The sequence below is a fragment of the Carassius gibelio genome, chromosome A19 (genome assembly GCF_023724105.1).
Source record: "Carassius gibelio isolate Cgi1373 ecotype wild population from Czech Republic chromosome A19, carGib1.2-hapl.c, whole genome shotgun sequence".
NCBI lineage: Eukaryota > Metazoa > Chordata > Actinopteri > Cypriniformes > Cyprinidae > Carassius > Carassius gibelio.
The window spans coordinates 5,768,562-5,789,619 of record NC_068389.1 but is presented as its reverse complement, the minus strand read 5'-3'; the positions used below and the strand labels follow the sequence as shown (position 1 = coordinate 5,789,619).

Here is a 21,058-nt window from a genome sequence, read left to right as displayed (position 1 = left end):
CTACACCTGCGCCCCAACGCTGGTATCGAGTCCCACGTAGGAGATGGAAGGATATAAAACTGGAGCGACTATAGTGAAGGACGAGAGAGGACCAGGCCTGGGCCATATTTTATGTTTGCTTTTTATTTTGTGCGCACCAGTCGTCCGTGAGGGGCTGGTGCGCTGTTTTGTGTTTATTTTGAATATTAAAGTGATTTTTGATTGTGCGCCGGTTCCCGCCTCCTTCTTCCCGATGAATAGGAAGTTTTTATCATTGCAAATAGGTACTACTACACATTTATTAGATACTAGTAATTATTTGAAATTTTACTAGTATGATTTTTATTTTTTTTTTACTAGTAAATTCTTTAAGTGAACTCTACTGTAGCCATTTGGACTAAGCAGTAAAAAAGCAGTAGTAAGATAAGAATAGTTACTTGTAGTAATAACAAAAGAGACGTGTATAATAAATAAAACTAGTACCTAATGAATAAATACTAGTATATATTAAATAAGAACTAGTATCCTTATGAATAAGTAGGGGAGAGCGGGGTCGAAAGTAACGTGGGACGAAAGTAACAAAGCGATTACTACATTTGCATGCCAAGCTATGACAGCATGTTCAACACGCAACCTTTCACAGAGCTGAGAAATATCACGTGATTTCGTCATCATTTCCCGCAGTTAGGTCCGTAAAACTGTTTTCGACAACAAAAAGTAAATTATTGAAGCGGTAATTTTTTTTAATTAGTTGTGTTGTTTTTCTTGTTTCATGTGTCACAGTAATGATCAATCTACAGGTTATTTATATACCCACTGCTCCGGGTGTGTGCTCACAGTGTGTGTGTGTGTGTGTGTTCACTGCTCTGTGTGTGTGCATTTCGGATGGGTTAAATGCAGAGCACAAATTCTGAGTATGGGTCACCATACTTGGCTGAATGTCACTTCACTTTCCTTTAGTGCTTTAACACATCCTAAAGTTTGCATTATCAAAGTTTTTTATTTTTAGTATAAAAGTAAATCAGGTTTAAATGTCAGGAGTTTCTGGAGGGACGAAAGTAACAGTTGTTACTTTTGTCCCGCTACAGTGACAAGAAGTATTTATTTTGTTCTGGTACATGCTATTCTGTGAATTTCTGTGTCTTGCATCATTTATTAAAATGTTAATGTCATATTATACCAAAATAATATGTCTGAGTGAGGGTCCGAAAGACAAACAGAGGTATGGTTTTATCCAGATGTTTATGAGAGGGCGTTTCTGGACATAGAGGAACATCTGGGCAGCTCCTACCTCACATTTACCTTAGTTATGTTTAGGTTTTAGCCATATCTTAGCCTTTACACCTCCACCTATGAATTTGCAGTGTTTCCAGATGTTTTAATGCACATTTTCAATTTATGCATAAAAACAACTGGATTTAAACATGAATAGGCCTACTGTTACATTATGTTTAGAATTTATATTAGCCTATGCTAATATAATTTAATTATTATATTGTTAATTCTAATGAAAAAATCTTATAAAAGTCTTATAAAAATACACTAAAAAAAAAATCAAGTTTGTACAGTTGGGTTTTGAGACATTTGATGAAACTTAAATTCAAAATAAAAATATCAAAAATAAAGGTCAAAATATGTTTGCAGTTACATATTAACAAGGCCATAGTCAGGTTTACTTAATAAAAATAAGAGTAACATGAACAAATCTAGCTTATATTGTTGTGTTACTTTTGACCCACCTGTCTGTTACTTTCGTCCCAACCGATGGGGTCAAAATACCACCTGGTATTGTTAGACCACACTTATGAGTTACTGGCCACAGCAGAAATATATCTCTGTCTACAACATCATCTTTTAAAATTGTGTTTTTCTGAAAAATGGTACTTTCGCCCCTGCTCTCCTCTACCTGTATCTTAAAAATAAATACTAGTATTTAATGAACTTACTAGTCATATAATATTACTATTACATAGATAATTCAGTGTCTGCAACACCAGTGTGCCCTGTACAGGACATTAATGTAAAAAAAAAAAAAAACATTCAGCGTCTGCAGCACCAGTGTGCTCTGTACAGGACATTAATGTAAAAAAAAACATTCAGCGTCTGCAGTACCAGTGTGCCCTGTACAGGACATTAATGTAAAAAAAAAAAAAAAAAACATTCAACGTCTGCAGTACCAGTGTGCCCTGTACAGGAACTTAAGGTAAAAACATTTAGCATCTGCAGCACCAGTGTGCCCAGTACAAAACATTAATGTAAAAACATTCAGTGTCTGCCACACCGGTGTGCCCTGTAAAGGATATTAATGTAAAAACATTCAGCGTCTGCAGCACCAGTGTGCTCTGTACAGAATATTAATGTAAAAACATTCAGTGTATGTAGCACCAGTGTGCCCTGGTATGAAATTAATTGTTTTTACTGGAGGAAAAATAGTAAATTATAGCTAATAATATTGGTATCTTATATTCATCCTGCCACCAAACGTCACTCAAAGACCAACAAATACATTATGCTACTATGTTTATAAAATTTTTGTGCTTCCAAACTGCCCAAAAAAAAAAAAAAAACATTTTCTATGTGCTTGTGTACAAATAATTGTTTCTTTTCTATTTGGTTTTCTCAAAAAAAGTACATCCATCTCCTTATTTCAGTTTCCTGTTTAATCTCTCTCCTATATGTTGATGGCTTATTAATATTAAACATATGATTACCATACTCTCATGAAGACACCATAATATTTTTTTATAATTATTTGTTATACATATACATTGACTTTTAACATCCAGAGGGGACCTACATGGGAACATTGTTACAGCAATCATTAAAACAGATCATGTGGCAAGCTGTATTTACATATTCATACAATCAATATTCACTTTACGTATATTTGACAAAAAAAAATCTGTATTCTTGTTGTCTTCACAGTCATTTCTCACTCAGAATGACACATTTATATATAAATGACAAGTAAGAGAATCATTATTGGAGTATTTAACCTGCAAGAGAAAGGAGAGGGAGAGACTAATTCCTATTTCTCAGTATCTAAGCTGCAGGAAAAGAACCAGCTGCCTCTAAATCGCTGTGAAGAGAGAAAGAGAGAGAGAATACAATTTGCTGATGTCTGCTTGGAGGTGAGGATACCAAGATAACATGAAGATAGGTTACAGTGTAGAACGCCTGCTCAAATGTCATCTGTTCTACATAATGAGATACATGACAGCAATGGAGTGCAGGCAAGAGGGCAATAAAATACTAAAGACAATCTGTGTAAAAAGTGCAATCATGCATTTGAGCTAATGAAAACCTCTAGAGCAGTGGTCACCAACCTTTTCAAGACCACATCCAAAGTCCAACCGTAAACTAGGAATTATGAAAAAACAAGACCACAATGTAAGTTCTACTTTGACATTCTTTGTTGGACTCTAGACATCTTTTTTCTATCATCTCGGACTTGTCTCGGACTCGTTGGTGTTTGCACTTGGACTTGTCTGGGACTTGTTCATTGGACTTGCCAAATGTTCACGTTGGTTTCGACCGAGTCAAGCAAAAAAAAAAAAAAAAAAAAAAAACAATTCTCCTTCAAAACAAAACATGATGAAAACATGTGGAAAACGCTAGACGCGCTGCTTTCTCTTTTTCTTCCAAAGCACCCCTGCACTCTATGCTCGCACTCCAGTGGCGTCTGCTGTTATTAGGCAACCATGACCCGCTCTCCATGAAGGCGCAGAAAAGTTTCAGCAAAGAATATGGATTTCCGGCACAAAAAAACCCTTGCAGTAGCTCTGCTGATAAATTAATAAAAAAATGGCTATCCTTGTACAGCTATGATCATCTGTTTCTCCATCTTGGCTTAGCTTTCAATTTTGTTACAGGAAAGGATGTGCTTGACCAGCAGTGCACTTGCTGCATTCTGGAAGTTTAGATATTTCTATCTTAATTTTCTTCCTGTTAGATTGTGTTTAGTTTACGTCTACACCTAGATAGCCTTAAAATTACCCTTTACATTAATGAAACACTAATTAATGTTGTTGCAATACTACTGATTTCTACTAGTTGATTTTTTATTTTAAAAAATGCTTGAGTTACTCGACTACTCGTGGTTCATGCTATTGTAAATGAAAACACATATATATATTTTATCAATAAATGCTTATTCATTTATAGCCTTTTGCAACAATTACAAATGTACACATTTTTTAAAAAACTTTATAATTAGACATTACATAATTTACATTTCCATGTAACTGCCAGTATCTGTAACAATCACAAATTTTTTTGTATCTACATTCGGACACAACGTACTAGCCTACAGTAACTTGATAAGACCGTTATTACTTTTTTACTTTTTTGGTCCCACTTTATATTAGGTGGCCTTAACTACTATGTACTTACATAAAAAATAAGTACAATATACTTATTGTGTTCATATTGTATTGTAAAACACTTTTGCTGCTATTGAGGTGGAATGGGGTAAGGTTAGGGAGAGGGTTGGAGGTATGGGTAAGTTTAAGGGTGGGTTAAGGTGTAAAATATGGGTCAACAGTGTAATTATAAATGTAATTACAGAAATTAAATACAGATGTAATTACATGTAATTTTTTTTTTAAATATAAGAACAATGTAAAAACATGTATGTACACAATAAGTACATTGCACTAAATTATTATTATTTAAAATGTAAGTACATAGTAGTTAAGGCCACTTAATATAAAGTGGGTCCCTTTTTTTCATAGTTATCACTGAACAGTTTAAAAACATAAAAAATCTAAATGCAGCAAGCTTAAAAGATTGTGTAAAGAGATAAAGTGTAAAGAGAAAACACACTTAAGGGATTACACCATCTTATCAATTAATTAACTCTTTACTTTCATTTTTACTCAATTATCTATAAAATGATCAGTCAAACACACTTGTCAATCATTCTGGTCTCCACCCACAAACCGATATGTAAAATGTTTGCTTTGTGTCCAAAAAACTACATCCTCTTCTTTTTATGTTGAGTTTGAAAAAAGAAAGAGAAAGAAAGAAAAAGAGAAAATGTTAATGATGATATACAGTAGTTAATATATTTCATCAAGAACATTAGTCATATGTTATGTATTTTTCATTATATAGTGCAGGGGTTCTCTACTTGAGTTCAGCTCCAACCCAATCTTGACCAAACCCACTGCCAGTAATTTTGTAGTGATCCTGAAAAGCTGGATGAACTTGTTCAGGTTTGTTTGATTAGGATTGGAGCTAAACCTCTGCAGGAAAGGGGACCTTGAAGGCCAGAGCCCTGAGCCCTGTGTTCTTACTTACTTGAATATTTTCATACACTGGAGAGTTCAGTTCAGGTTTACAAACATCAGGGCCATGTTGAGCAGCCTTTATGAATGAAGAGACAACCTAAAATCAAAACTGTTTTATAGAAATGTCCGTACACTAAGTTATAAGACATTTGCTAATTTCACAATGACATAGAAGAGTATTTCCTTTGGCTACAAGTGAAGAGAGTTTAGTATTTTGTAGGAAAACCTCAGCTAAAACACCTACCATTTCATTTGCATATACAGGTTCATTCAATTCATCATTGCAAGCTTTGTGCCGGTCATGATGAGGTCTGGAATGATTCACCTTTCCCATAAAAAAAAGACAGAGTAAATAATGCATGTATTAATCTCAATAGATAAAGCCACAAATTCAGACTTTCAGTCGGAGTTCAATTGCCTGATCAGTAAATTACTAATAATTAAATTAATATCCATACCTGAGTTTTATTTCTCTTTTTCACCCACCTTTAAAGACAATGATTTGACACAATTACAGCCAATCACAACATATTTGATGTTAGTTTAGACTAGAGATGTTCCGAAACCCTTTTTCTCTTCCCGATACCGATTTCGATACCTGGGCCCAGGGTATCGGCCGATACCGAGTACTGATCCGATACTTGGGTGTATCTGTATATACAGCTGTATATACTACTAGCCCTGTGTTAATTGCTAGAATTATTTTATGGTGTGCTTCAGACTTATCCCTTAATAAAACATAAACAAATACATAGTGAACTACTGTATTTATTACAGTATTTTTATTATCTGACATTAATTTGACATTAATATTATTTATTTTCTTAAGCAAAAAGAACTTCAAATGCAGCCAAAAATCTAACTGCAAACTAAAAAGGTATTTTAGTTTTACAATATAATTGTATAAAAAACTGCAACAAATAAGTCTAGGAATATAAAAATGATATATTAATAAAAAAATCTCTTTACAACAAAAGTAAAAAACAAGCAACTGTCTAGGCATAATTATTATTATTAATAGAGACGTATTATTATTACTACATAGAGACATAGCTAAATCTACTGTAGACTCCAACAGTAGCTTAATATATTGTCAATTCACTCACGTTAAACCGAACATTTATTTTGATGGGCTGCCATGAAGATCTTTGAGTGTCTTTGTTTATGATATGACAGTTTTCTCAAATGAAATGGTAAATTCTCATGAAGTGACGGGTTATGTGTTCGTGTCCTCACATAGTGACACAAACGCAGAGACTACAAAACAGTGAGCTCCCACGCATCTGCGCCCGTCACCCACAGAGATGTAGAATTTGCAGGAGTAATATTTAAGTAGTATTTCGCAGTTTAATATTCACCGACACTAGTATATATTCGGCTACAGTCTGGAGCCCTGCGCTTAGACTAACACGGAAGCGACTGAAACGCAGCTTCGGGTACAGAATACACTCGGGAGTCTGTAACTTACTACCGGTACTACAGAGATGCTGATATCATCACATTTTTACATTTTCAGCACCAACTTGGTAGTAAAGTGCCAGTACCTGTGGCATCCCTAGTCGCCATTTTATTGTCTGGTTGGTCCAGTCTGAAATACTGCTAAACAGCGGACATAATACTAACGCATTTTCATTTCTTTTTCGCTGCTCTAAACAGGTGTTGCTTGTGGCAACACAGCACAACTTCCTGTGTTTGCAATGCATTCTGAGCAGCGAAGAAGATCCGTGCAGCGGTTAGGCAAAGCTAGCGGTCATAACTAGATCTAGAAAATGGTATCGGATTGGTATAGGGGTTCATGTACTCTCCAATGCTGATGCCAGAATTGTTTGTGGTATCGGTGATATTTCCGATACTAGTATTAGAATTGGAACAACTCTAGTTTAGACGTGTGATCAGTATCACACACATACACACACACACGCATCTTACCAAATCAGTAATATCGTTATGATTACTGCAGCTCCACAAACGACTCCAGCAGATATGTACAAAATCACGAGACGTCCTACAACAGAGACAAAAGAGTAAAATATCTGAACAGATTCAGATATTGAATCTGTTCAGATGACAACATCTCCAGGGCACTTCGCTCCATATGGCTAGTAAGACAATTCTCAAATAACTATTATGATGACTTTTGTTCCACCCATTTAAATGATAAAAGTACTTGCGCTGTACAATCTATTAAGACTGTGTCTGTTCCCCGAATAGTGAGGTTAAAATATAAATTTAATGTAGGATCTATAAAAAATCTTATCCTGATTAAACCAGAAACATGTAAAGTAAATGAACAAAAACTATTTTTAAAGTTTGGGCTCATAAATATTAGATCACTCACACCCAAAGCAGTTATTGTAAATGAAATGATCACAGATAATATTTTTGATGTACTCTGCTTGACTGAAACCTGGCTAAAACCAAATTATTATTATTTTGGTCTAAATGAGTTCACTCCACTAAACTACTGTTATAAGCGAGATATTTTATTTAACATAATTCGCGTACAAAAATTACCCTTTTGGACCACATCCCTCATTCCATTCCTGCAGTAATGACGTCACTAAAAATTTTTTTTGACTAACCTCCGCCCACATGAATACACAAAGAGGGGGCGTGGTCTTGTTGTGCTCCGACGGAGAAGAGGAAGAGCTGCGTTTGTGTTTGTCGCCATGTCATCGAAACGCTGCTGTCGAATCACAAGACAGGAACGGCTGGCACAATCAGAACGCGTTATGTGTTTCTGAAGGAGGGACTTTAAAGAACAAGGAAGTCATCAGCCCGTTTTTATGACAGTGAAAACAGCGAGATAAAGATAAGTGAATTGTGTGAAAAATACTGTTATTTTACACGCGGAACATGAACACATGTTCTATTGCACACTGTGAATAGAAGCTTCAAAAAAGCACGAAAAATGGGACTTTTAAAATAATTAGCAGATTTCCTCTCAAAGCTTCTGGTTACAGTTGATAAGGCATGGGAGATTTTAATATTCACGTTGATGTGAAGTGAAGTGAAGTGAAGTGAAGTGAAGTGAAGTGAAGTGAAGTGAAAGTGACATTCAGCCAAGTATGGTGACCCATACTCAGAATTTGTGCTCTGCATTTAACCCATCCGAAATGCACACACACAGAGCAGTGAACACACACACACACTGTGAGCACACACCCGGAGCAGTGGGCAGCCATTTATGCTGCGGCGCCCGGGGAGCAGTTGGGGGTTCGATGCCTTGCTCAAGGGCACCTAAGTCGTGGTATTGAAGGTGGAGAGAGAGCTTTTCATGCACTCCCCCCACCCACAATTCCATCCGGCCCGAGACTAGAACCCATAACCCTTCGATTGGAAGTCCAACCCTCTAACCATTAGGCCACGACTTCCCAGTCGACTTCCCCACGACTTGATAATTCAAATGATGCATTAGTACTTGCATTTACTGACCTAATAAACTCTTTTGGAGTCGAGCTAAATGTCACCAGGCTCACTCATCATTTTAATCATACACTAGATTTAATTATATCTCATTGAATCGATCTTACTGCTATAGATATTGTACCTCAAAGTGATGATGTTACAGACCATTTCCTTGTATCGTGCATGCTCCTTATCACTGATATTAACTATATGTCTCAGCGTTACCGTTTGGGCAGAACTATTGTTCCAGCCAACAAAGACAGATTCGCAATTAACCTGCCTGATATATCTCAACTGCTATTTGTACCCCAAAATACACATGAATTAGACGAAATTACTGACAACATGGGCACTATTTTCTCTAATACATTAGAAGCTGTTGCCCCCATCAAATTGAAAAAGGTTAGAGAAAAATGTACTGTGCCATGGTATAACAGTAATACTCACTCTCTCAAGAAAGAAACTCGTAGTCTTGAACGCAAATGGAGAAAAACTAACTTAGAAGTTTTTAGAATTGCATGGAAAACAGTATGTCCAGCTATAGACAGGCTCTAAAAACTGCTATGGCAGAGCATATACACAAACTCATAGAAAATAACCAAAACAATCCAAGGTTTTTATTTAGCACAGTGACTAAATTAACAACTTACCAGACACCACCTGATTCAAATATTCCATCAGTGTTTAATAGTAATGACTTTATGAATTTATTCACTGATAAAATAGATAACATTAGAAATACACTAGCGAATGCAGATTCTAGAGCATCTAACACTTTTTTTTTTTTTTTCACAGTTTCATCCTTCGCACCCAAAGATAAACTGCAGTGCTTTACAACTATAGGACAGGAAGAGCTAAATTAACATATCACTGTATCTAAACCAACAACATGTTTATTAGATCCTGTACCCTGTGTTAACTCGCCGAAGAACTGTCGTTAACTTTATCATTAACTCGTCGTTATCTTTAGGTCAGGTCCCAAGACGATTCAAGCTGGAGGTTATTAAGCCTCTTATTAAGAAACCAAAACTAGGTCCTAGTGAACTGGAAAATTATAGGCCAATTTCAAATCTTCCATGTATGTATACAATTTCAGAAAAAGTTGTGTCTGCTCAGTTGTGCTCCTTCCTGCAAAAAAAAAAGATCTGTATGAAGAATTTCCGTCAGGTTTCAGTCCTCACCATAGCACAGAAACTGCACTTGTTAAAATTAAAAATTACTTGCTTCTTGCGTCAGATCAAGGCTGCATCTCTTTGCTGGTTTTACTTGATCTTAGTGCTTTGTTCAACACCATAGATCATGACATATTCATAGAGTGATTACAAAACGATACATGTATTCAAGGGCAGGCTCTAAGATGGTTTAGATCCTACCTGTCCGATCGCTACCATTTTGATTATTTTAAATGGGAGTCATCTCATTTATCACCAGTAAAATATGGAGTGCCACAAGGATCCATCCTAGGTCCCCTTCTATTTTCAATACACATGTTGCTCCTTGGTAATATTATTAGAAAACACAGAACTAGCTTCCACTGTTATGCTGATGATACACAGCTATATATCTCAACGAGACCAGATTAAACTTCCCAATTATCTAAGCTAACAGAGTGTGTTAAAAATGTAAAATGTAAAAGATGACCAATGACCAATTGGATGACCAATAATTTTCTCCTATTAAATTCAAATAAGAAAGATATATTAATTATTGGACCAAAAAACACTATACAGAATCTTGTAGAATACAATTTGCAACTAGACGGATGTACTGTTACTTCCTCTACAGTCAAAAATCTGGGTGTTATATCAGACCACAACTTGTCTTTTGAAAATCATTGTTCCCATGTTACAAAAACAGCATTCTTCCATCTTAGTAACATTGCCAAGCTCCGAAACATGTTGCCTGATTCTGATGCAGAAAAGCTAGTTCATGCATTCATGACCTCTAGACTGGACTATTGTGATGCACTTCTAGGTGGTTGTTCTGCTTCTTCAATAAAGCTACAGGTAGTCCAAAATGCAGTGGCTAGAGTCCTTACAAGGTCAAGTAAATATGATCATATTACCCCAATTTTACAGTCTCTGCACTGGCTACCTATTAAGTTCCGTATCAGTTACAAATTATCATTACTTAACTATAAGTCCCTAAAAATGGTTTAGCTCCTGCGTACCTAACTAGCCTTCTACCACGCTACAATCCATCACGCTCCCTAAGGTCACAAAACGCTGGACTTTCGGTAGTTCCTAGGATAGCAAAGTCCACTAAAGCCTTCCTGATAATGTTCGGCATTCAGACACACTCTCTCTGTTTAAATCTAGATTAAAAACACATCTCTTTCGCCAAGAATTTGAATAATGTATCTCTTAAATATCTCCTAAATTGTGAGTGTAGTTGCATCTGATCAAATGCGCATTCTTATTCTTTAGCTTGCGTTAAACTAATTAATTTTACTTTGCTGGAACAGCAGCTATGCTAATGATATCTCTATTTGTTTCTATGTCAAGCTCCAGTCTGGTTCCAGAACACCTGAGAAGAGATGATTCTGACCCTCAGAGTACCTCAGATGATGCTAACCCTGAATCAACAAACAGAACTAACAAATATTGCTACAAGTGTGACTGCATCATATAATAATTGCTGTTAATAATGTTCATTGTCTGGCTGACAATGTCTTGTATTAATTTTTCTGAAAAATCCTGTCATACGTGCACAAACTGACAGTCACCACTTATAAGCTACTAGTAAATATTGTAGAAACGTAATTTTCTGTAAAGTTGCTTTGTAACAATTTGTATTGTATAAAGTGCTATACAAATAAACTTGAATTGAATTTAATTGAATTCACTTCAGAAAGAGTAATATAAATATATGAGCTGCTACCTTTAACAGTGACAGTGACAGCGTCTGATCTCTGAGATCCATGTTTATTGTGAGCCTCACAGTAGAAGCGTCCACTCTGTAGTGCACTGAAACTCTGTCCAGATCCTACAGAGGAGCTTTGATTCTCTTTAAACCAACTGATTTCTGCAGGAGGGTTTGAATCACTACTGCAGATCAGAGTCACCGATTCACCCTCCACTATTACACCAGATCCATTTATAGACACTGAGACGTTCCTGGGAGGATCTAAAAATGACAAATATGAAAATTCAAACTAAATATTATAAGTCTATGATTGACAAGTGCAGATGATCATTTACTCACACATGATGTTTAAAGTCACAGCATCAGAGTATTTCTCTACATGTTCATTGATGGATCTACACTTGTATTCTTCACTGTGATCAGAGCTGATCTTTGAGATGCTGTAGATTGTTCCAGATCCTACAAACGTTCCTCCTTGAAACCAGCTGATTTCTGCAGGAGGGTTTGAATCACTGCTGCAGTTCAGAGTCACTGAATCTCCCTCCACTATTTCTGATGGACTGATGAAGATCACAGGATTGTCTGGAGGATCTACAGGTGTCAGTATTTACAGTTCAAAGTTCAGTATTTATATGCGACTGGTTTCACGTTTTCATTATAAAAATTAGCATCAGTGCTAGGCACAAAAGGACACATACATTGTAATATATTTAAGTTTAATAGCATGTATTGTTTAAAGCATTTTTATATATTTCTAAAGTACTGCAATTGTAAACATGAATAACATTCAAGTCAAAGTGTTTACATTCAGACTGCAGGTGATTTTTCTGCACAAGTATTTTTTTTTTTTCTGCACATTTTTCAACTCATTGCGACTCAAGTGACAGCTCTATAACATCAGGAGTATTTTAACAACAATTTCCCCCTGCACTCTGAGCATTTAATAATCAGAAAACACTGCTCCGCCTTCACTCCGTGGATAAAGTATTTCAGTATGTTTGTATTTCAATTATATATTCGTAACGTAGCCTATATTAAAATAAAAAAAGAAAATAACAGGAGAATAAGTGGATAAGTTTAACTTCCTCTGAGTTAAAACAAACCAATATCCTGGAGCAATTCATTTACTCAAACAGTAACATTTTCTGTTTAGCTGAATGCATTTCTGGATTATTACAATGAACTGTTTGTGGATCCTCAACCTTTGGGTCTCCTAGCAGTTTTGTACAATTATATATATATATATATATATATATTAGGGGTGTAACGGTTCACAAAATTCACGGTTCGGTTCGATACGATACACTGATGTCACGGTTCGGTTCGGTTCGGTTCGATACGTTTTAGATACAGCAAAATGTAAAAACATCTCAACTTTTCAGAATGCCGCAAGCGCACCGCGGGTCATGTGACAAGAACCAACCAATCAGCTTCATCCTTTCCCGTAACAACGTTGAGAGCTCAGCCAAGATGAAGGAACAGCTGATCATAGTTGTATATGGATTGCAATTTTGAAATAAATTCAGTAGCAGAGCTACTGCAAGCGATTTTTAGAGCTGCAAATCCATTTATCCTTCGCTGAAATTTCCGCGTCTCATGGAGAGAGCACGTCATTGTTGCTTAGCAAAGACAGACGCCTCATGAGCGCTTCTGCCCGAGCGCTTTGGAAAGGAGGAGAAAGACGTGCTTAGCGTTTTCCATGCGTTTTTAGGCACGATATGTGAACTAAGGCGCTCGCTCACTCAGCAAGCGCTGAAGGCTCGTTGCAAAATGTCGAATGCATTTAACAGACCAGAAATATAAGATCCTAAAATAACCAACAGGTCTGGTGTTTGGGTTGGATTCCCTGTAAGCTATAGTGTCTAAATGCTGCAGGGATAGTTTGCTGCGTGCATGTTTCTCCTTTTTTTCGTCTTTTCCCAGATAGTACTGACGCATATATATCCCAGATATTCCCGCTGTATTTTTTTTTTTTTTTTTTTTTGTAATCCCGCTGGTGTACCCTGTCATGTTGCAGATGCGACATACCGTTGTTTTTTTATCCACCACTCTCTTGCCATCACCATTATAGCTTAAAGGGAATCCAAAGTGCACCCAAACACCAGACCTGTTGGTTATTGGAGGATCTTCTCATTTCTAGTCTGTTAAACGCATTGGCTATTTTGCAACGAGCCTTCAGCGTGTACTGAGTGAGCGAGCGCCTGCTGAGTAGCCTAACATAAACATATAAGATGGTGTTTTTTTCTTCTTCGGGAGTGTCAGGGGCGTTGCATGTTACGTTGTTTGGATTATTGGGCTACCTTGTTGAACGCATATCATTATATTTCTTTCTCTCTCTTTTTTTTTTTTTCAAATATAATTAATTACTCCAACGAACCGTTCGGTATACATAATGCGTACCGCGTACCGAACCGAAAGCGTCGTACCGAACGGTTCAATACGAATACGCGTATCGTTACACCCCTAATATATATATATATTTTTTTTTTTTCTCAGCTGGTTGCTGACCCATCTACCCAATTTCTCACTTACTGTACTTGCACTCTCAATTGCCTGCTGTTGTACTGTTTGCTCTTTTTGTCAATTGCCTTTATTGTTGTTTGTTTATTGTAAAGTGTCCTTGAGCTCTGGAAAGGAGCTATATAAATAAAACTTATTATTATTATATATTGTCCCCATCTACAGAGTGTTAATATAACTCTGAAACAGTGTTGTGTTTAATTCTGAGGATTCTGTGCATTTCACACTCAAATCTGATATTGCCAGAATTAAAAAAAAAAAAAAATGCAGAAAATAATGTAAACAGCTACACATACAAATCAAATCTGAGCAACAAAATGAAAGATGCAATGTGAATAAAGTTTGTTTGTTTTTTTTGTTTTTTTACCAAAGTTTATAACAAGAGCTCCCACAAAACACACTGACCGTGTATCAGGGATATGAAGTTTTGAACTGCTGCTTTTCAAAAAGAAAAACTTAAATTCTTACTCACAGGTGACATTGAGCTGAGCAGCAGGAGAGATGTAAGTGTGTCCATGTAGAGCACAGCTGTATCTGCCTGCATCCTCTCTTCTGACTGACTGCAGCAGGAGTTGATTGTTTCTGTCTCTTCTCTCAGTTAATGGCTGTGAGTTTCTGTACCAGATGAATGTTGCTCTGTCAGTCAGAGTACAGCTGCTTTTACATGTCAGACGGACATTATGACCCTCTGTCACTCTCTCAGGAGCCTCCACCTGAAGATCTGAACACAACACACACATTATATCTAGTGCTGCTGTCATACACTGATTATTATTCAACATAATGCACAGAAGAAGAGCTCAGCCTCATGAAAGTCACCTGTCACAGTAAGAGTCACTCCTGGATCACCAATCCATTTTCCATCAGGTTTATCAGTGGTGAATCGGAACCAGTACATGTGTTGGTCCTTCTGTGTCACGTGACTCAGTCTGATGGTGCAGTTCTGCTGTTTGTCTCCCAGATACTGAAGCCTCTGACTGTATTCAGGGTCCATGAAGAGATCAGGAGGGTGTGGAAATGAATAGCTATTTGTCCAGAACACTTTCTCAAGCTTATATCCAGTAGGGTATGTATAAGTGCAGCTCATTATAACTGATGAGTTCTTTAGTGCACAGATGCGTGAATGGCTGTAAATCACACCCCAACCAGCACTAGAAACGCCTGAAACACAGAGTTCATCAGGAGGAAAATGTTGTTTTATCAACACTGTACACTGGAATATGAAACTCTGGAAAGCATGTGAATACTGTTCATTTTTGCAACTTGAAAACAGTGATTATATATATATATATATATATATATATATATATATATATATATATATATATATATATATATATATATATATATATATATATTATATTATATTATATTACAATTTTTTCCAAATCTATTCATTTTTTCTAATTATCTTAGTGTGAATGACTTCTTCATTTTTCATGGTGGATAATACAGAAACAGAAGTGAAACCAGAGCAAAGAAATCAGCCACAAATAACAAGCTGCACTTTATGTAATTAATTTTTTTTTTAAATTAAAAACAAGACTGAAAGCTACTTTTATTAAATTGTATTAATTTTGTGGCTTTAGTTGAGCTAAAAACTTTCTTCTGAGAAAATTGCCAAAAATATTAATAATCTGTCCGCAAAGCACAATTTTTTTCTTTGATAATACAATTAAATAAAACCATCAGAGAGTTTGTAATGTGAATGTATCAGAGACTCACCGTGAATCATGAGCAGAAAGATCAGAGGAAGACGAGGAGCCATTCTGACCAACATCACCGTCAAATATATCTATAATTCAGCATTAATTAGCACTTATACACTCATGAACAGTACATCTACATGTCCCTATTCTTAACATTTCTCAAATTAAGACTCATATGTTATGTGAGCAATAATCCTCAGTTTTCATTGAAGTATGAGTGTGTTTGTCTTACCGTGTTGAAGCTTATCAGATCAGCCGCAGTCATGACTGACTGTTTTATCACATGCACTTTTAGCTCTACGATGATGGACTTGGTTTGGTTAACGCTATTTTAATGCCCAGCAACGGAAATAGGTGAAGTTCCCTTCTTCTACAAGAAAATAACATCACTGAATGCAAATGTACTGTACAAAACAATAACAGTAACGTAGGCATGTTTAATTTAAACATATTTCCAAAAGATGTTTTGGACTGTGTAACCAGACTAGTTGTAATATTATCTAATGTGTAATTGTCCATGAAAGGCCATATTTACAGTAAAATAAGTCATTCTTTTTGACAGTCTACTCTTTCAAAAGTTTTTTATCCGTCTCCTGGATATCTTTGTTATTGTGTCACGTGATTCTGTATAGCACTGACGGTCCATTAGAGAACAGCAGGTGATCCATGCAGAACCTGGAAACAAATAAAATGTATTTGTTGAAGTCCAGACATGTTTTGATTATTGTATGAATGCCGGAGGAGGTTTACAGTATAAAGTCTCTCATTACAAAACAGACCAATCAGAACTGAAATTCAAACGACGTAACGTTCTTTAGAAAATTAAGCTGGTTTTATTAAAGATCAAATTAGCTCAAAACAGAAATTGGTTGCTTTTAGTTCATGTATATCAACTCTGAGCTCTTCTATGTGCTACTGAACTCCTTTGAAACAATATGCATTTATAAACACTTTCACTTCTGAGAAAAAGGGCCACAAATATCCATGATGTGAAGATACACAGATTTCTGTCCAATCAGATGCTCTGAAGAGCGAGAAAGTCCCTCCCCTAAACCACTTGACACTCACTAACAAGTAGCAAAGTTGCAGTTCATGTATAATGCCGTGACATAAACACTTCTGGATATTCAATAGTCCTGTGATATGTTGCACCAAAACTACTTGTTTCAAAAGAAATGTCAACCTGGAAAACTGGACAATAATCCCTCATTATAGGATCTTTGAAAATCAAATTAAACGAAAACATTAGAGTGTTTCTAATGTGACTATAACAGAGATTCGTGAGAATCACGCGAATCATGAGAAGAACAGACATCAACATTAAATATATCAATAATACACTCAAAAAACTGCTTGGTTGAAAACAACCCAATTTGGGTTATTTTAGCAACCCAGCGCTGGGTCAAAAATGGACGAACCCAACGCTGGGTTATTGTGTTTAACCCAGCATGCTGGGTTGCTTTTTTATGGTTTAAATTTACTACATTCCAGGGTTTCAAAAACCAGAGCGGGTGTTTTTTATCACTGTATTTCAGAAGGAAACCGACTGTATTTAGAAAATGTTCGATTTCATTTTGCATGTAATGCTTGATAAAGCAGAGTTTGTGAGCTCAGCGATGCTTTGCAGCCATTACCGGAGAAACCTCTACCTCTCCCAAGAGCGCTCTTAGCGCCTCCTGCTGGAAGAAAACTTGCGGAGTGCCGTCATCCAAAAATCAAAAGTCATTAATGACTCACCCTCATGTCGTTCCAAAGCAGTGAGACCTCCATTTATCTTCGGAAAACAGTTTAAGATATTTTAGATTTAGTCCGAGAGCTCTCAGTCCCTCCATTGAAGCTGTGCGTACGGTATACTGTCCATGTCCAGAAAGGTAAGAAAAACATCTTCAAAGTATTCCATGTGACATCAGAGGGTCAGTTAGAATTTTTTGAAGCATCGAAAATACATTTTGGTCCAAAAATAGCAAAAACTACGACTTTATTCATCATTGTCTTATCTTCCGTGTCTGTTGTGAGAGAGTTCAAAACAAAGCAGTTTGTGATATCCGGTTCGCGAACGAATCATTCGATGTAACCAGATCTTTTTGAACCAGTTCACCAAATCGAACTGAATCGTTTTAAACGGTTCGCGTCTCCAATTGGCATTAATCAGTGGCTATAAATATATTAATAGGTGGCTCTAAAGAACCCAACGGTGGTTGTGGTATTGGTATACTGTATATATACCAGATTTTGAAAAAAGATATGGGTATAGAGTGAGTGGCCATTTATCAGTATATTCAATAGAGATGACTGCAATAATAACTGCCCTCCGTTGGGTTAAAGAGACTAAACCTCTTAGATCAATTATATGTACTGACTCTATGGCAGTATTACAAAGTTTTATAACAGATAATGCTATACGTGAATATTTGGTATTAGAAGTAAAGCATCTTCTTTTAAATATTATGAGCCTTGGACTTGCGGTGCAGTTCTGTTGGATTCCATGACATTATGGAATAGATGGCAATGAAACTGCTGATAAGTTACCATAGCTAAAAAAGCTCTGAAATTAGACCAAGTATAAATGTACATTCCATTGAGTAAAGGAGATACTAAAGCTTTAATTACATCACAGATTATACTAAAATGGCAAGATGAATGGGATTCAGAGAGTAATGCCAGACACTATTATAGGAACCAGAACTGTGTTGGAGGGAAAAAATCACCTCATTGGGTCTTAATAGGCACGAAGAAGGTATTATAACCAGATTGAGGTTGGACCACACAGGCCTGAATTCCACTTTATCATTAATAGGTAAAAGTAATGGAATATGCTCTGAATATAAAGTCTTGGAGGATATCACCCATGTTTTATTTAGATGTAAGAAATTTGATCAACTAAGACAGAAGTAGAAAGATTCCATTTCAGAAAATGTCATTCATATTATTTTACAGGAGCAAGGTATGCAGGGACAAGGTGTCACGGAGAGGAACCCCGTGATTCCCCCTACTGGCCAGCAGAGGGCTCCATCTCCGGAATATTGACACTCACGCACTCACTCACAACTACACTTCCCATCTACCCTGTGCATTGGACTCTGATCACCACACAGGTGCAGCTCATGAGTACTGCTATATAAGCTGCACAACCACATCAGTTTAACGCGAAGTCTTGTTTTGCTCCGGCTGACATTTCCAAGCGTTATTTCCCGTGTTTGATTTCCCGTTTACCAGTTCTGTTTGTTTACCGTTTCTTGAACCTTTGCTGCTTTGGACTCTGAATCTTGTCTGTGATCCCGATCTATTGCCTGTGTTTGACGATGATTCTGGTTATCTCTACTGTTGTGTTTGCTGGTTTTGACCCCTGCCTGTACGACCACGAGTTGTTCATTAAAGCTTGCAAGATGGATTTGATGGGGATTCTACCAAGTGTAAGGGCTTCCTACTGCAATGCTCGCTGTTCGTCGAGCAACAACCTACCCTTTACACTACCGATGCTGGTAAGATCGCCTTAGTTTGCTCACTATTAACGGGAAGAGCTTTGGAATGGATAACGGCTGTATGGCGCGAGGATGGAACAGCGTTCACCACTTTCACTGACTTTCTGGTGCGATTCCGTGAGGTGTTTGATCACCCCGGAGAGGGGAAAGGAGCGGGTGAGCATCTGCTTGAGTTGTCGCAGGGAGAATTAACAGCAGCGGAATATGCCATGAACTTTCGTACACTGGCTGCTCAAACGTCATGGGTGAGTGACACACTGAAAGTATTATTTCGCAAGGGGCTTAATCACGAACTGCAAACCGAACTCGCTTGCCGTGATGAGGGGAGAACCCTGAATGATTTCATTTCGCTAACTATCACCATTGACAATCTACAACACTCCCGCCGTGTCAGCGCTCAACGCCTCTTCCTCGTTACGACAACACGATCCGCTGAAACTATGGAACCCATGCAGATCAACTCCTATCATCTGACAGCTGAGGAACGCCACCGCCGCATATCTAACCGACTCTGTCTCTACTGTGGCGCTCCGGGGCATCAACGAATTACTTGCCCGTCACGTCGCTCTTCTGGCACTTCTAAATCGGTGAGTGCATCTTTAAATTCAGTCAGTCCTCTAAAATGTGTCTCAGTCCCTCTTGTGATCTAGACTAACAACGATCGTGTGGCTACCACTGCTCTACTTGACTCAGGAGCAGCTGGGAATTTTATCTCTGAAGAATTTGCCAAAAAGAACAACATTTCTCTAATGTCATGTGCAAATCCTTTGTCTTTAGCCACAATAGATGGACGCCCTTTGGGGTCTGGACTGATTACTCACCTCACTCAAGAACTGCTAATGTTTACCGGTCTGCTACATCAAGAAACCATTCAATTCTACGTGCTCCCTGTATCTAACACTCCTGTTATTTTGGGCTTGCCCTGGCTCAGACTGCATGACCCTCATGTATCCTGGAAAGAGGGACAAATTCTTAGATCCCAGTGTCAGAAATCATGCCTTCCGACCATCTCTCCCTTGCCTGTGCAAGTCGTCACGTTAGACTCGGAGTCCACCAGCATTCCCAATCTGCCCAAGGAGTATCACGATCTCGCCACCGCCTTCAGCAAGGTACAAGCGAACACATTACCACCACACCGCAGTCACGATTGTGCCATTGATCTAATTCCAGGTTCCTCACCACCCCTGGGCCGAGTATTTCCATTATCATTACCCGAGTCAGAAGCTATGGCCAGGTACATCGAGGAGGAGCTGGAGAAGGGGTTCATGCGTCCGTCCACTTCTCCTGCTTCAGCTGGCTTCTTCTTTGTCCGTAAGAAGGATGGAGGTTTGCGCCCTTGCATCGATTATCGAGGACTCAACGAGATAACGGTAAAGTTTCGCTATCCACTTCCACTGGTGCCCTCTGCATTAGAACAGCTACGAACTGCACAATACTACACCAAATTGGATTTGCGCTGCGCATACAACCTCATCCGCATTAGGGAGGGGACGAGTGGAAAACAGCTTTCTCAACCACCAATGGGCACTACGAATACCGGGTTATGCCGTTTGGACTGGTCAATAGTCCTTCGGTTTTCCAATCATTTGTCAATGACATCTTCAGAGACATGTTAAACAAGACTGTTATCGTATACATTGATGATATCTTGATCTATTCAGATACCCTGGAGGAACATATCCAACATGTGAGGGCCGTGCTGCAGCGACTCATTGAACACCAAACTCTATGCCAAGGCGGAGAAGTGTGAATTCCATACCACCTCTACCACCTTCCTGGGGTACGTCATCAGTCCAGAGGGGGT

At 37.6% G+C, this 21,058-nt stretch overlaps 1 protein-coding gene across 2 annotated transcripts; it reads right to left on the bottom strand.

Annotated features, from left to right (window-relative positions):
• Positions 1–4,697: 4,697 nt before the first annotated feature.
• LOC127935799 (B-cell receptor CD22-like) lies at positions 4,698–16,136 on the bottom strand. 2 transcript variants are annotated; one of them, XM_052533981.1, is made up of 11 exons: positions 16,005–16,136; positions 15,789–15,858; positions 14,883–15,224; positions 14,536–14,784; positions 11,883–12,134; positions 11,559–11,804; positions 7,200–7,275; positions 5,729–5,756; positions 5,515–5,595; positions 5,281–5,367; positions 4,698–4,966 (listed from the first exon to the last, which is right to left on the bottom strand). In XM_052533981.1, exons 1-11 carry the CDS (start codon positions 16,035–16,037, stop codon positions 4,955–4,957), a joined length of 1,476 nt encoding a protein of 491 aa, XP_052389941.1. In that variant the 5' UTR covers positions 16,038–16,136; the 3' UTR covers positions 4,698–4,954. The 2 variants fall into 2 exon arrangements, with proteins under 2 accessions (XP_052389941.1, XP_052389942.1); XM_052533982.1 differs by having other exon boundaries at positions 5,281–5,346.
• Positions 16,137–21,058: the final 4,922 nt, after the last annotated feature.